Source organism: Diplotaxodon limnothrissa, linkage group LG19 (assembly GCF_057381915.1).
Source record: "Diplotaxodon limnothrissa isolate DT_005_m linkage group LG19, D_limnothrissa_male_GT1.1, whole genome shotgun sequence".
NCBI classification, from domain to species: domain Eukaryota; kingdom Metazoa; phylum Chordata; class Actinopteri; order Cichliformes; family Cichlidae; genus Diplotaxodon; species Diplotaxodon limnothrissa.
Genome location: NC_140614.1, coordinates 7304063 through 7319367, shown reverse-complemented (window position 1 = coordinate 7319367; position 15305 = coordinate 7304063). Strand labels below are relative to the sequence as shown.

The 15305-nt window shown below is 43.9% G+C and overlaps 2 protein-coding genes across 2 annotated transcripts in view; one reads left to right on the top strand and one right to left on the bottom strand.

Annotated features, from left to right (window-relative positions):
* The window catches only part of brf1a (BRF1 general transcription factor IIIB subunit a), a 133567-nt gene that overhangs the window by 25464 nt on the left and 92798 nt on the right, over positions 1-15305 (top strand). Inside the window, exons 7-9 of the mRNA XM_085342855.1 lie at positions 10418-10567; positions 13972-14065; positions 14267-14393. Coding sequence (XP_085198981.1) covers positions 10418-10567; positions 13972-14065; positions 14267-14393 — 371 coding nt within the window. The remainder of the gene's footprint in view (positions 1-10417; positions 10568-13971; positions 14066-14266; positions 14394-15305) is intronic.
* LOC146611619 (BTB/POZ domain-containing protein 6-B-like) lies at positions 1504-5657 on the bottom strand. Its single transcript, XM_085379231.1, has 4 exons — positions 4707-5657; positions 4015-4105; positions 3695-3813; positions 1504-3138 (listed from the first exon to the last, which is right to left on the bottom strand). Exons 1-4 carry the CDS (start codon positions 5111-5113, stop codon positions 2106-2108), a joined length of 1650 nt encoding a protein of 549 aa, XP_085235357.1. The 5' UTR covers positions 5114-5657; the 3' UTR covers positions 1504-2105.

The following is a 15305-nucleotide window of genomic DNA, read 5'->3' as shown; positions in this document are numbered from 1 at the left end:
ACTCATTTATCCCTTCATGCAGTATACCTGTTGAACTTCTCTGTAGCGCATGGCAATCATAGCCAATCATATAACAGCAACTCGCTGCATTTATGTTAGGCAGCTCAGATTCACAGAATGGTCCAAACGTAGGAAAATGTCTAGATAGCAGCAGATCTCTGGGCAAAAATGCCTCGTTGATGTCAAAAAGGACAGCTAGACTTCTTCACGCTGATAGAAGGGCAACAGAAACTCAAATAACCACTCATTACAGCCAGGGAAGAGCATCTCTGGAGTACAACATGTCAAACCTTGTAGCATATGGACTTCACAGCAGCAGACCACACCAGGTGTCACATCTGTGGGTTAAGAACTGGAAACTGAGGCTGTAATTCACACAGGCTCAACAAAATTAGACCATAGAAGGTCAGGAAAACGGCCCAGTCTGCTCAGGTTTGATTTGTGCTGCGACATTTGGATGGTAGAGTCGGAATTTGGTATAAAGAACATGAAAGCGGGGACTGATTTGTATCAGCGGATCAGGCTGGCAGTGGTGTAATGTAATGAGAGGTTATCCTCATGGGTGTGGAGCTGACAGCAACTGCATGACAACAACTGCTCAATATGGACCAAGCTCTGTGAGGAATGTTTGCACCAACTTTGTTGAATCTTTGCAGACATGCATGGAGAGGGTCCAGCCCAGAACTAGAAGATAAAGTGGCGAGTGTATATTACACCTTTCTGTAAAAATATTATTTGTCAAGTGGCCATAAGAGTGAGTTATTTCTTCACACTGTTGAAAGCTCCTCCAGAGATTGAAACTTCCAGAACTGGGGAAAAACTGTGACGAGGTGGAGGGCGGTCACACCAAAATGTTTTATTCTAATTTTTCTGTTCTCTGCACTTTGTTCAAATTATCTAATAAATAAAAATGGTCCTTGTTATTGTTTCTGAGAGCATCCTGTACTTTTTGTGAAGTACGGCATATTATTAGCCTGTTAAACTCAAGAGTTTGACTTTTCTACATTTACAAAAACTCAAATGTGACCACCTTTGATTTTTGTAAGGCTGGTCTGGTCTGCAGCTACCTGGAAGATTATGAGCTCTGATGTCCTTAAATTGAACACGACGAGCCGTCCTGCCAAAGCAGAAGTGCATTAATATTAACTATAATGTACGAAATATTTTGGGAAACTGTCAAAGAAAATCACTGGTTTAGGCTTTGCTTTCCTCGTGCATAGCTTTGCATTTCCATTATAGTGTTTTGCCAGCGTTAATGTAACTGTGCTGTCTGTTAAATGCACTGTGCAGTTTATTTAGTAGGAAATGAATCCAAATCCTCACTTGGAAAAAGAGGCAGAACCCTTATCAGTCCTCAAATCTGTGCCTGCCAGACTCCATGCAAGTGAGGTAGAAACCTAATGTGTAGTTCCCACTTTAGTTACCAGAGGGCGCTGCTGCCCCTCAAATCCCCCACTCCCTCACCCAGATCCCATAAGATGTCACATGTGCGGCTTTCTCACATTATAACCTTTATATTTCGGCAGGTGTATAAGCATTCTTGTACAGAACACATCTGCTCATCAACAGCATCAAGCTGTTAACAGATAAATTGTATTTTACAAAAAGACAACGTTTCTGAGGCCGTCCTCTGAAGTGCAAAACGACTCTGTTCTTGACACGATTTCTACTTTTTTTTTTTTTTCTGCATTAGAATCGAACACTACATAAAGTTTGCTCCTCAGGTGATATTGCTGCCTGGACTATAGTAACAACATTGTATATAGACTTGCAATTACACAATTTGAAGCAGACCCTACTTGTTCCAGTTCTGGAGCTCAGCTTGATTACATAACCACAGGTCACTGTATTAATGTTGTTCCTACAGCAGCCGCAGCCCTTGAAAAACACAAGCTTCTGAGCAAATAACGTTAAATCAGCATTTAAATAAAAAAATAACATTAAATTAAATAAGATAAAACAGCTCCGTCGCTTTTAAAATAGTCTCTTATAGAACTAACCAGGCCATTTAGTGTGACATTACTCAAGTGTCTTTTAATGCTACATTACTTTGAAGGTTGGGAGGCAGCGATAGACCTAATTTCCCATCAGCAGTCCAGAGCAGCTTATGCATAGAACACAAGCTCGGGGATCTGTCCTCCCTGTACTCCAGTCCCGTTGGTGCTGTCGGAGGAGCACTGGAACTGAAACGTGACCTTCCCGCACTGCACCTCCGTCATGCCCTCCTGGCCGAAGTAGCTCAGCTCATTCCCGTCCAGGACGGCGCTCACTGTGTAGAACGCGTCCTGCTCCACCTGAACGGGATGCTCGAACCACACCGGGAACGTGCTGCTCGAGCCGTCCGACACAAACTTTGTCAGGTTCTGCGCCAGGATCACCCCCTGTCTCTTAAGCTCGATTTTGACGCTGTACTCGGCTTTGCCGCCGCTCGACCCGTACAGGCCCAAACCGGCAATAAAGATCCGCTTGTCCACAGCAAACTGGATGCTGTCGCACCGGCCGCGGTAGCGCCACTGGTTGCTCCGGTAGGCCGAGGACTGGAAGCGGTGGCACCTCTGAGGAGCCAAGCCCTTCCTGGGATTCAGAGGGAAGTCTAGTTGGGGCTTTTTAGCCGCAGTGTACCACAGGAAGACATTGTGCGTCTCCTCCAGTGTCAGGATGTCCGACTGCGCAGCACCGTTTGCAAATTCGTCCAGGCTCATGGTGGGGATGCGCACCAAGAACAGCGCCTTACCCAGTACCTCTCTTTTGTTGCGAGTGGTTGGCCCCAAACCCTGTCTCTTGCATTCTGCCGTGGCCCAGTTCATGACCGCCTCAAACACCACCACTTCTTTGGTGTTGAGGGTCTCCCGCCGCAAGATGATGTCCAGCGTCTGCAGGTCGATCTCACAGAAGCCCTCCGAGCACAGCGCGAGCTCGGCCTGCGCGTCGATTACTTCCCAGCAGCGCTGCGTCAGCTCGGGCTCCTCAAACAGGCGGCTCTGAGAGAGCAGCACACAGGCATTCTTGGCCTCCAGGCTGGTCTCCAGGAAGGTGACGCAGGCCTTGGCCAGTGCAGGGACGATGTACTTTTTGGCAGCATACAGGGTGGCCAGCACCGTGTCTGCCTCCAGGTCGATCTCATCGCTGTACAAGTACCTGGGAGAAAGAAAAGAGCCTTAAATGTACAGAAATCAGACTGGCTGACAGATGATATGCTGACTAAGAAGATACAGCGATGAACACATTTAAGTGACTCTGGCTCCACGTTTCTTCTTCTTCCTACTGTATCAAGAGACTCGGCAAACAAAAAAGGGAATTCTTTTCCTTCCCAAAGAAGATTATATAACACCATTATACATAATCCTACCGTTTTCCAGAAAGTCTGCAGAGCAACAATCTGTGCTACGCTTTTAGCCAGCGCTACTGAATGAGCAACAAAGGCATGTTATTTATAACTACTAGTGTGCATAAAGGCAAACTGTCAGGATGAGGAAAAGAAGGGGGGGGAATGTTGCCAGTCGAACAAAGAGCGCTGAGAAAACCAGCAATTACAGAGCACCGCGCCGCTGCCACGGCTCTCTGGTGCTCCCAGCATTTTGGCATTCGCCTCTGCTTAGCTTTGGATGAGTAATAATATGCTTTGAAGTGACACTGACTGTGCTTGTCATCTCAGCTTCTGGTTGGCTGTGCGAAGGGATGGTGAGTGGCTTACTTCAGCAGAATTAGAAAAGCAGCAGGTTCCACATCTGGAATATGGATCTCAGACTCCTCCTCCGCCAGATCGCTGTAAAACATGGCACAGAAGACGGAGCTTCCCACGGCCAGCACGTACTGGGAGGGGAGGAGACGGATGCGTCAGAGAAACCAGAGGAGCTCGTCTTTCACAAGTTCAACACTAGAGCCGATATATTACCTTGCATTGTCCTCGGAGCTCGTATTTAAATTTAAAGCTCAAATATCAACATTAAGTTAGTGCGTAAGCTTCCCGTCTTTCTCTGGTTTGCAGCGATTTTTCCGAGATGCGCTCCTTACCTTGTGTGCGGGAAGCTTCTGCGAGGCCCCCAAGGGCCCGACAATGAAGTGGACATCAGCCATCAGCTCATTGTTAAACATCAAGGCGTTCCTAAAAACAGAGCAGGTTTCACAAGTAAGCCTCAACTATTGTATAACATCAAGTCCTCCCACACTGCTTTTGCCTAGAGACACTGGTTATTTTCATAGATTTAGGGAGGATGCAGGGAAAAAAGAGGACTACCCTCTTGTTGTTTTCTCACTTTATCCCTCAGCCTCGAAAATGTCAGCTCATTGGGATCTATGGAAAGTTCCCCAGAGTGCTTGGTGACATTTTTAAAATGTCTTGTTTTGGCAGATCAACAGTTCAAACTCAAGTGGGATTTGTTTACTGCCAGAATAAATTAAAGAGATTAAAGAACGGTAGGAGCAAATAAGTAAAACAAACAAAAGCTCATGTTGGTTTAGATAGACGCTCCAACAGTAAATCAGTTTTCTAGAAACTTGTCAAAGTGTGCTCCAAAGTAAAAGTAAAGCGAGCATGAGCGATCCTCACAGCAGTGATTTTCGTGCACTTTGCTGCTGCCAGCTTCCGTGTTAATACACCGAGTCAAAGCGGCTGTCATTACTCTGACAGCGACTCTTTCGCACTGCGATCGGGCTTTTTGCGCACAGATCAGGCGGATAATTGTCCTCTGTGTTTCTGGAGTTACCTCTCTCGGAGCGTGGGGTGGCTGCACTGCCAGCTGGGTGGGTCTACGTTGTTGTTGTTGATGTTTTGCTGGGTGGTCGGGGTGGTCGCCGCGCTCCCTCCGCCGCCGGCGCTGCTCCCGCTGGCCTGGCACACCTGCAGCTCCTTGGTCTTCTCCGCGTCAGCCACCGTAGTGCCGTTGGCCAGGTTGGTGTTGTTAGCGGGGTACAACTCCGCAGCCATCTTCTTCTCCTGCTGCTTTTTCTTGCTCGACAGGGACAGAGTCAGGATCTCATAACATAGCGGCAGCCGGCCCGGCAGCTTGGTTACCTTCTTGGACTTTTTCAGTGTTTCTGGAAGTAGCAGCAAATAAGTCAAACACCTCATGATCCGGCCATGATGGAGCAACCTGCAGTCTGCCGTTGGCATCTGCACGAGCAGCCGATCTTCTGGGTTTTTTCCTCCTCCCTCTCTCTCTCGCTGTCTCTTTAATACCCGGTGCAATAAACTGCTGTCGGGCTCGACATGAAGCTTGTCGCTGCGGTGGATTGAGTATTTTTCTTTTTTTCTCTTTCCTGTGCGGTCCGGTTCCTACAACGCCGGTTTCAAACGGCACCGACAGCGAAGTTTACGCGACAGCATCTAAATATCCCCCCAGGCCCACTGCTGTCCGTTTCCACATCCACTCGCAACTTTCGACCTCAAACACTTGTTTTTTTTCCCCGTTCCTCGGCGGTCAGCTCATCCTCTCCGAGCGCACAAATGTCCGCGAAGCTTCGCTTGTTTTCTCCCTTTTCCAGCGAGTGGGTAATCCGGATAGTCGCAGCTGGTAGTCAAATCCAGCCTATTTTATTCCCACCCCGCCTCTGCGTTAATCCTCACGCACATTTCTCTCCCGATTTGTTTTCCCCCTTTTTCTCCGAATCGGCTGTAGACCGACACGAAGCCAGCTACGATGTTCCGCTGCTGCCGAGGTAAATAATCATTTGTCGGGAGTTTTTAAGCTCCGCTCGGTTTTTTCGCCCCCCCCCCCCCCCCCCTCTCATTTTTTTTTTTTTACTCCTCCCCGCCTCCCCCTCCTCCTTATTTTTGGTCGACTCTCCATGAACGCCCAGGGCCCGCCGAGGACCAATAACAATCACGCACCGCGCTGACGTGAGGCCAAAGAGGCCCCTCCCTCACTAGCTCCGCAGAGTGCGTCACAGGACAGACGCTCTGATCTCTCCTCCTCAGAGGAGGAGCAGGGCTGGAGTGAAAGACAATACACACCAGGGGGACAACATAAGTAACCCCCCCCCCCCCCCAACCCCCCACCTATGCAGACACACACTTCTGTTTAGGACGACCCCTACAGATGTGTCTTTGTGTTCCCGTGTGGTTAATAAGTGACTTAAAATTTGTTTGATGCCATTGGAGTCACTCTGTGGCAGTCCTGGGACTTTTGTCTTTGTGCGCTTTTTTTTGTCAGTTTTGCATCCCATTTGTATAAGTCTTTGGTCATTTTTAAAACATCTTTTATTAGACATTTTGTATATATTTATAGTTTTAAAAAAAATTTTGTGCGTCCCATTTGCCAGTGTTGATTTCATTTTATATTTCTTTGGTTGTTTTCTCTCTGTGGTCATTTTTTGTCTGAAGATCATGCATTAAACCTGTAGGCTGACAAGTTGTTTGTTCCTCTGCACAGTTAACAAGAATTGCTCCTCATAGGACAGTGGTCACATTTTAGATTAACTTGCTTGAGTGTTGTGCAGTACTGCAGATTTTGGTGTTTATCCTATACAGAGTAAATGCAGGGCCAGTATTGCTGATGCTTTTAACTCATAAAGGCAGTTTATGTAGGGGAGAGCGGCGTGTCATGATTAATAAGATGAATCATCATCAATTGGCAAATTCTGAACACATTTTAATGACCGCTGAATCCGTAGAGTGTCAGAATGTAGTACAGTAGTACATTTAGTTAAATTTTCATTTCTAAAAAATATTTATTTTACACAATTCAGTGGGCTACACACTGAACTCAGAGGATAGAAACAAGGTATTGATCCTACCTCGCTGGTAATGATCTGATACCAATACAGCCTTGCTATCAATGCTATTGATACCCCCATCATTCACCTATTGTTCATTTTACAAACACTTTTGTCCTCGTTGTTCAATTTCTTCCAAATTTTTAAGGATACACTTCAAACTATTCTACATATGCCAGATATGGCACGTTTTTGGCTAACAGCTCTTTGGGAAACACCTTGTTGGTGCAAAAATACTATTTTTATGCCTGTCAAACTGACAGTGATAACAGTGACTGTATTATCTGTATTTCTTTTTTTAGTAATTGCTTAATTAATTCTGTTTAGTTACATTAATAACATTGTAAGTACAGTGATAAATAAAACCATTACTTACCCTGCATCAGTGTTTATTCAGTTATCCTTTTCTGACAAAATCAAGCAGTAAGTAATTAAAAACTAATGCACGAAGGCAACAACGATGATGAAATGGATTTAAACATTCGTCAACAAAAGGAAACGAGATGAAAATATTGTAGATGAGATCTAATTAGAACTAATGAAGTTGTGTAGGTAGGCGGGATGGGTTTGGAAGCGTTCCAATCAGAAGTAATAACCTTGTGCAGTAAGGTTAGTCACGCACATTTGATCTGGCCCCCGGGAAACGGTACAATTAGCTTCCATCCTCCCCGTTTCTCATGAAAATGAAGCAAAATGTCAGCGTTTCAGAGGAAAAGAACGATGCACACGTTTCACATTTGATTTCAAGGAAAAAACTTTAACACTTTATATTATTTAACTGACTCAACTTTAGTTTTAGTCTACTATAGTCAACTAAAACAAAAAAATTAGATGCCTAAATTATGCCTGCAACAAAATCAAAATTAACAGTGCCTTGCAGTATATCAATATAAAGTGTCTAACAAACTAGTATAAATGTAACAGTATTAGCAAAACTTTCTGTTTGTTTGCTACATTGTAAATTCCTAAAAGCTGCTTGACGTCTAATTCTGGTCATTTGTGAAGTAAGTGATCAAACCAACAGCACGATATCATGTACGGCGATTTAGCTTCAGTGGAGTTGAAGACCAGAAAATGATTTATGAAATTTTATTAGGCTTTAGGTCGCACTGTAGTGCTGCCGTCTTGTACTGCCGTTCATCAATCACACACAGAAGGATTTATTAGAGAGACGGAGTCCTGTACCCAGAGTAACACAAACTAGAATAGAGAGCCATTGCAGTTTTGGGGGTTGAGGGAAGGGTGCAGCTTCCCCATGACTGAATGATAACACTTTAATGCTATTCATGAAGCCCTGCTCCCACATTTGATTGAAAGGAGCAAGTTCGCGGCCCTTCTCTGGGGGTGGTCGAAGTAATTTGGGGGAATAGAGGCGAGGCAGGTTGAGGTAAAGTGGCTACACGAAAAAGGTAAACTACAGCACTCCATCACAGAAAGACTCCTGGGCTGTTTGAGCATCACAGATTGATTATATTCAACGGTGAAAGAGGATTTGGGCTGTTTTTTTTTTTTTCTTAAACAACCTATTTTAACAGCCTGGTTTTGAGTTTACAGACACCGAGTAAAAAGTTGGAGCAGTGATGGCCAGCTCTGCACACGTATCATTACACGGTGCAGAGGGGGGAAGGGATCAGCCTGGATCTTATTACCAGCTGGCTCTACCAGCTTTCCACTGGGCTGCTCTTTAAACAGAGCCTCTGACTTCAAAAGGTATTTGACACAGTCGGGGCACAAAACTCGACTTTTAGTCTTCAGGCTACAGTGGGAACCGGATTCCTCCTCATTTGAGTTTTAAACTGGATTTCAGAGCATGGTAAAATCATTTTTCACAATAAAAAGCGACTAAAGGCAAACGGGCCACCTGCCAGGCAGTTTCATGGTAAAAGCAGGTGGTCGTGATGTTTTTAAAAAGTATTTCGCATAAAGTTTATGACATACAAAACTGTACAAGTCTCTCAGAGACAGAAGAAGCGAGCAGAAAGTTTAAGGAGTGAGCTTGCGATTGGATGATTGCCCATCCAAATCCTTTCGCCAGCTGAGAAAATGTGGATGGAGTCGCTGAATGAGAAACAGGCTGCTTCGAGGTGCACTCAAGCTAAATGCTAATCCTCCAGTCCTCCAGTGGAGCTAATTAGCAGCCAGCAGTCAGAAACTGGTTTTAGTGGGAAGCTCACAGGTGGTAGTAAGTTGAGATCTGGATGTGTTTCAGGCTGGATTTTGGTCATTTTTTTTCCCTTTTCTTTTTTTTTCTTTTGGCCTAAGAGAGGAAAAGTGTACTCGCTCTGGCATTTTGGTCTGTTTACTGTTCACACAAACCAGGGCTTGTAAACAAAAATCCATGGGCACGCGAGCAGCAGTTTATTGGACAGAGCTCTGGCTAAAGTGCCATCAGGAGAGGCCTCTGGCTCCATGGTTGGAGAGAAGCTGAATTAAACTTGAGCACAGTGGCCTTGACTTTCCCGCAGTTTATCTTCTCCAATCAGTCAAACACGAAACAAATGTTAAATAGGATACTTACACTCATAAACTGTGTAGCGTGCTGCAGTTGCTTTAGATTACATACAGGAGCTGCTCATTCCTCAGAAAGGTGATGGGCAGTATCATCAAATCACCTTTGAAAAATAGCAGCTGAGGTATCAACAACAACAATGATGTCCGGTTAGGAGGCAAAGGTGAAGGGCATCATAGATGACGATGAAGCATGAAACAGGATGGTGGCATCTCCTCACAGAGCTGCGCATGATCATCAGGCATGAGCACATTTAGTTCACAACCTTCAAAATTAGCTCCTTGACGTCAAACAGTCAAACAACCCTGAAGTCTTTTGTGCGTTCCACCCAGTGTGAGAAAAAGTCTTCTCTTTGATTGGCCTACAGCTTCAGATTAGGCTCATCTAAAATATTCACTTCAGTTCAATTTTAGTTTTATTAATATAGCTTCAAATCACAGCAAAAATCACCTCAAGGGGCTTTATAAAGGCCGTATCAAAAAGAATCTTTTTCAAACGGTTATATATTTTTAAAGTGGTGCACACAGAAGCTTGAAATGAATTTAAAATAAATGTCTGAATGTAAAGTTTTACTGTTAGCTGTGTTGTAAGGTAACCTCCCTGCATAATATAGAGAAAATCCCACCAATCAGATGACACCTTATGAACAAGCACTTGGCGACAGTGAGAAGGAAAAACTCCCTTCTAACAGGAATAAGCCTCCAGGAGAACCAGGCGCAGGGAGGGGCGGCCATCTGCCATGACCGTCTGAGGGGGGAGGGAGACAGGACGAGAGACACACTGTGGAACAGAGTCAGAGATTATAAATAATGAATGAATGTGGTGTATAAACAAAATGAATCACAAAAAGGAAACGTTTTGTTCACTAACAGAATATCGTTTTTTGTTTCACTGTAAAAATCAGAAATTATAGTAGAAACAAGAACTTTGTCATTTTAATTGTTTATCTATGTTTTTACTTTGGCATATTATGAATGGAGATGAGGGCATAGAAAACCTGAATGGTTCCTTGATGCTATACTATGAACTGTGGATGTATAGCGTCCACAGTGTTGCATTATTATGTTGACTTTGAGAACTCGGCTGTACCAAAGAAAAGTACAGTGGGGGGAGTACAGAGGCATTGTTGTACATTTTTAAGGCTGTCCTTGTGATTAACTTGGGGGAAAAAAAAAACTTTCCTTTTGCCACCAGACCCGTGCCTTTATATTCCCCGTTTTGCCCAAATGCTGGAATTTGGCGATAAGACCCGCGAGGTCTCCATGACGGCGCTGCGTCTGGTGCAGAGGATGAAGAGGGACTGGATGCACACGGGGCGAAGGCCGTCGGGACTCTGTGGAGCAGGTAACTACAAGCTGAAGCAGCACTGGGTATCTTCTTCAATTCGCAGGAGGGGTGCTGGTAGCAGCCCTGAGGCTCTGAGCAGCGGGACTGAAAATCTGAGGAAAGAAAGTGATTAATGCTCTCTGCTGGAAAGTCAAGGTGCCCTTAATCAAGATGCTTTAACCTCAGTTTCTCAGAGAGCCGATCAGTGACCGGAACGCTTTGTTACATGTTTTAGTGCAGTACAAGAGGCTCATTCTCTCTGACAGGGAATAATAAAAGAAATTTTAATTTTGCCACATTTTCCTGGTGACTTGATCAGTGTGATAAGGAAGTGAATGTAAGCAGATGCACTCATGGGGCAGCTATAGATCAGTGTAAGAAGGGCTGCATGCACCTTCAGAGCTCTAACACAAGGATGTATCTGACTGCTATATATTGACAGAAAGCAGTGGTTCCCAGGTTCACACTGTGCATGCTTACACTACTAATTATGACTAATTTTTACCATGAGATTTGTTCCGTGCACTTAAGCCCTCCTGGCCTTTGATGCTTGGAGGCTCACACACAAACAGTTTATTTCTCTCGCTGTCTGGGTTATCGTGTTATCACGACATGATTCCCAGGTTAGGCAGCCTGAGCTGAAAGATGCCTGTCAGCACGAGTTGTTTCATAGAAACTTGTCTTCCTGCCAGTTTTAGTGGTTTTCAGCATTTTTTTCTAAATGCTGAGAACGTCTCTGTATAAGCTTTATGTCTTAGCATCCCACTCTTCCAACTACATGAAGATTTTTGGTTGCAAACGCGATACCTGTCTGTTAACTCTCCAAAGAGAGCTGTAAAACCTGTCCAGAGTGATGTGTTTGGAAAGTGTCAAATCTTCCCACAGCGCTTTTAACATATTAGAAGGTTTTTGGTAGTGTCTAACACGATAACTCAAAAGGTTTTGAATGAATTCTCATAAAGCTTTGTAGGGGTGTAGAGTGGGGTCATGTTACCAACCCATTAACATTTGGCTCACATCCACCAACATCTTCCAGGTCAACCTTTTTAAATTCGATCCCAAAATGTTTTATATCTATAAAGTATTGTTAAGAGAAGCAGAATGAGCTGCCTGTATAGTTATTAATATACTGTAGTATAATATTATCTAATAAGGTTATTCATGTCTAGTTATTTACAAATCAATAGCTATTACCCATGAAAAGTAAATCTGTCATGTTGCCTTTATCTGATTTTTACTGCACTACAAACTTCTTAAGGTATGTTTTTAAAAAACAAAGAAAAATAAATGAATATATACAAATTACAATAGTCTTCCCTTAAAAGTAAATACTGCCCAGAGAGTTAGTGCAGGTTTGTGCTCTCTGACCGCTTCTTGTTTTATTTGCACTTGTTTCATTTCAGCTTAATGTGAGAGTCTTTGCTGTCGTTTGCGTTCGAGCTGGTTTCTCCTCTCTCTGCTCTTGATTTTACTGTCGGTGTACTCGTCACACGTGAGTAGTGGAGGAGATTTGACGCTGGTGACAAAGGATAACAGTTGTGTTAGTGCACTGGGATGAAAACTTCCAAACAAGTGTGAGCTCCAACAGTACAGACGAAAAGTGGGAGATAAACAGAGCTCTGTTGTTGGAGCTCTGTTGCCTGAAGCATGAAGAACGTGTTGTTGTAGCAGGAGGGAAATGCCTCCAACTTCTGAGTCTTTGCTGTTGGCTAACTCTGCGCTAGTCTACTTCTCCCCTTAGCAGCTGCTGCACTCCTGCTGACATGCAGCACAGTACACAGAGCAATGTAGACCTGAAGTGCGTCGATCCGCTCTGGATACCCCATCTAGCTTTTGAGGCACTATTGGACTGATACCTGGTCCAAATATCAGAACGGTGCTGGACAGTTAATAAATGATACATGATTCAGTTACTTTTCTAAGTTCACAAAGTCATTTCAGTTAGTTTTAAGTTTTTAAAAGTCCAGTTTTTATCTTTCAGCTCTAAATGCTGATGGGGGTAGTGTAATCACCCCGCCGGGTGTGGACACGATAACTTGGTCGAGTCTTGGTGACCCTGACCTCAAGGTCAAGGTTAGAGGTCAGGTTTTCTGAAAACTCTAAGTTTTCAATGGAGCTTGAAAAGAAAAGCGACTGAACCTCTTTAAGTTCATGAAGATGTTTCACGCCTTATCTGAGAAGCTTCTGGAGTTGATTGCAATGACTCAAGTGCAAAGTCACCGATGAATTTCAGATTGACACCATAGGTGCAGTCTTATAAAATGAGAACATTAGATTATATTAACCAAAGACGAGCATCGTTTATTCACGGGTGCTGCACGCTAACAGTCAGCTGCACCTCTCGCAGTGTTTGCAGCCTTGCTGAGTGTTCCTACTGTGGATCTTTTGGTCACCTGCCAGTGAAACCTGTGGGAAAGCCGATCCTGCCAGCACCTGTCTAAGCTGGCTGCAGCGTGTGAGGTTTTGGTTTCCCACCAGGTACGTCATCGTCTTTACGGGACTTTGGTGGTGCAGTTTATATTAAACAGCTGAACTCAAAGGCCTTCCTTCCTTATTGTGTTGTGATTGCTACAAAGCCCAGTACATTGAGGCTTTGTGCATTACCTGCTAAGACGTCCTGAAATCGAATCGCCGCCTTCTGCTGCTCCCTGCATGTTTACTCCCATGGTTTCAGTTTTCATCTTTCTCTGTTACTCTGCTGGATTACCTTAATATTTAATTACTCATCATAAATCTTTGAGAAGGAAACACTCAAATGGAAGAAGGAAAAGTTTGTTCCTAAATATGATGCAAATATCACTGTTGACGGTTTTAAACATATGCAAAAAAAAGTTTGTGCCAGGAGAGACGAGTTTATAAGTTGCTTCTTGTGATTTCAAGGGCAAAGAGCTTGTGAATGCGAAGCGACGAATGTATTCAGCAAGGAAAACTTGCAAATCTGAAGTCGTGTGGTTTTTAAGGTAATGGCGATGAAAAATGTTTGAGAAAGTCCTCAGCGGAGCTAAAAAGCCACCACTTCACTCCTCAAGGCTGTTAGAAGTGTGCATGTGGAAGTGGAAGCACGCATCTATCTTTTAACAGGCTCTTGAGCGAGGCAAGTCTAATGACAGTTACATAACTGTTCCCCTTCAAGGCTCACACTGCAATTCATTGCATAATATTAGCGTTGTTGTTTCTCCTTTTTTTAATGTGGGGGTGGATTTGTTGGCTCTGAGGTGCCCCCGTCTTGTTGGCTCCTCTTCACTGTTTAAGGTGCACATCTAAAAGTGCCTAAAACCATAAGCGCATAACTTTTTTTTTTTTAGTGTTTAGTCACATCTCGGCCTTTTCTCTAATCATACACGGACACACGTTTTGTTATTGCTTCTGTGCAGATTCTGGTTAAATCTCATCCCTGTGTGTGTTTGCTTGTTTGTTTCCAGCCCTTCTTGTAGCTGCTCGACTACATGACTTTCGGCGCACTGTCAAAGAAATAGTCAACATCGTCAAAGTGTGCGAATCCACGCTGAGAAAAAGGTGGGCGATCAAAGTTTGTGATTTGGTAGAAAATCCTGGCTGTGGAGGCTCGAAGTTTATGGGATTTGTCTGTTTTTGCCAAAATGAGCAGCAGAAGTTCCTTCTTTAAAAGTTCTGCTGGTCCAGATGATCAGCCCAGATGTTTAGTTGGATCTTAATTACCTAACTTATCTTTTGCCTTGTAACGCCACTTTGCGTTAGACTGACAGAGTTTGAGGACACGCCGACCAGCCAGCTCACCATCGAGGAGTTCATGAAGGTGGATCTGGACCAAGAGTGTGACCCGCCCTGCTACACAGCCGGACTAAAGAAGAAGAAAGCCCAGCAGGTGTTTTTCCACACAAACCTCAGCCTTCAATTCACCCCAATTAATGTGCCATAGCATTAGAAACGCACATGCGCATCAATTCTGATCAACTCAATTACTCATGAAATGACCCGTTCATCCCTCCACAGGGAATATTAAAATTTCATCCTTTATTATCTTGATGGTGACATACAGCCCTCAGGCTTTCCCCAATAATGGATGAAGGGTATTAACCTCTAAACTAACAGCATCAGTGTTGTCGGTGTCCTCACACTTTGTGGGCTCTGTAAAAGGCCATCGTGCTCTTTTTAAGGCATTGTCCCACATACTTGTTGCTTTAACAGATAACAGGAGACATGCCTGATGATTTAGGGGTGAGTGCGTGTAGAATATATCTGGTGCCTAATTTTCAGGTCTTAAATTCCATATAGCTTCTGTACTTCAGTGGTTTTGGGGGTTTAAAAGTCCTTTTTTCCCCACTCACCATTATTTGAGTAAAAAGTATTTCACAATAGAAGTTTTACTTTGCTTTATTCCTTCTAGTATTCTAAAGGGATTTTGCACAACAAAAAATGGACTGACCTGCAAGCAGAGCTAATGAAACTTGAGCTAACTGCATGCGACTCCCATTCATCATACATGGCGTGATGATTACTCATTGCAGAGGTTAACGTCTTCATTTTTCTGTCTAATGCCAGCCTTCAAGAGGAATCACCTCACTCTTGGGACATTTCCACAGCGTGACGTCTGGCCAGCCTGCCATTTAATTAAATACAATGTGATTGTAAGGCTGGAAAATGTTACTTTAAAAAAGGCCGATGAAATGAAGTTAACATGTGAAGGTGTCGTATTGGGCTCATGATTGAAGACGACCAGCTCGTTAATCAGAGATGAAAAAGGCTTTATTACTTGAAAGGCTGTTACTGCATTAAC

Bases quoted from the DNA above. Each gene is read 5' to 3' on its own strand.
- LOC146611619 (XM_085379231.1), bottom strand. From the start codon at position 5,113: ATGCCAACGGCAGACTGCAGGTTGCTCCATCATGGCCGGATCATGAGG. The intron at 4,106-4,706 runs GTAACTCCAGAA...CTCTGTTTTTAG, and splicing joins CACCCCACGCTCCGAGAGAG to GAACGCCTTGATGTTTAACA. The intron at 3,139-3,694 runs GTAAGCCACTCA...TCTTTCTCCCAG, and splicing joins GCTTTTCTAATTCTGCTGAA to GTACTTGTACAGCGATGAGA.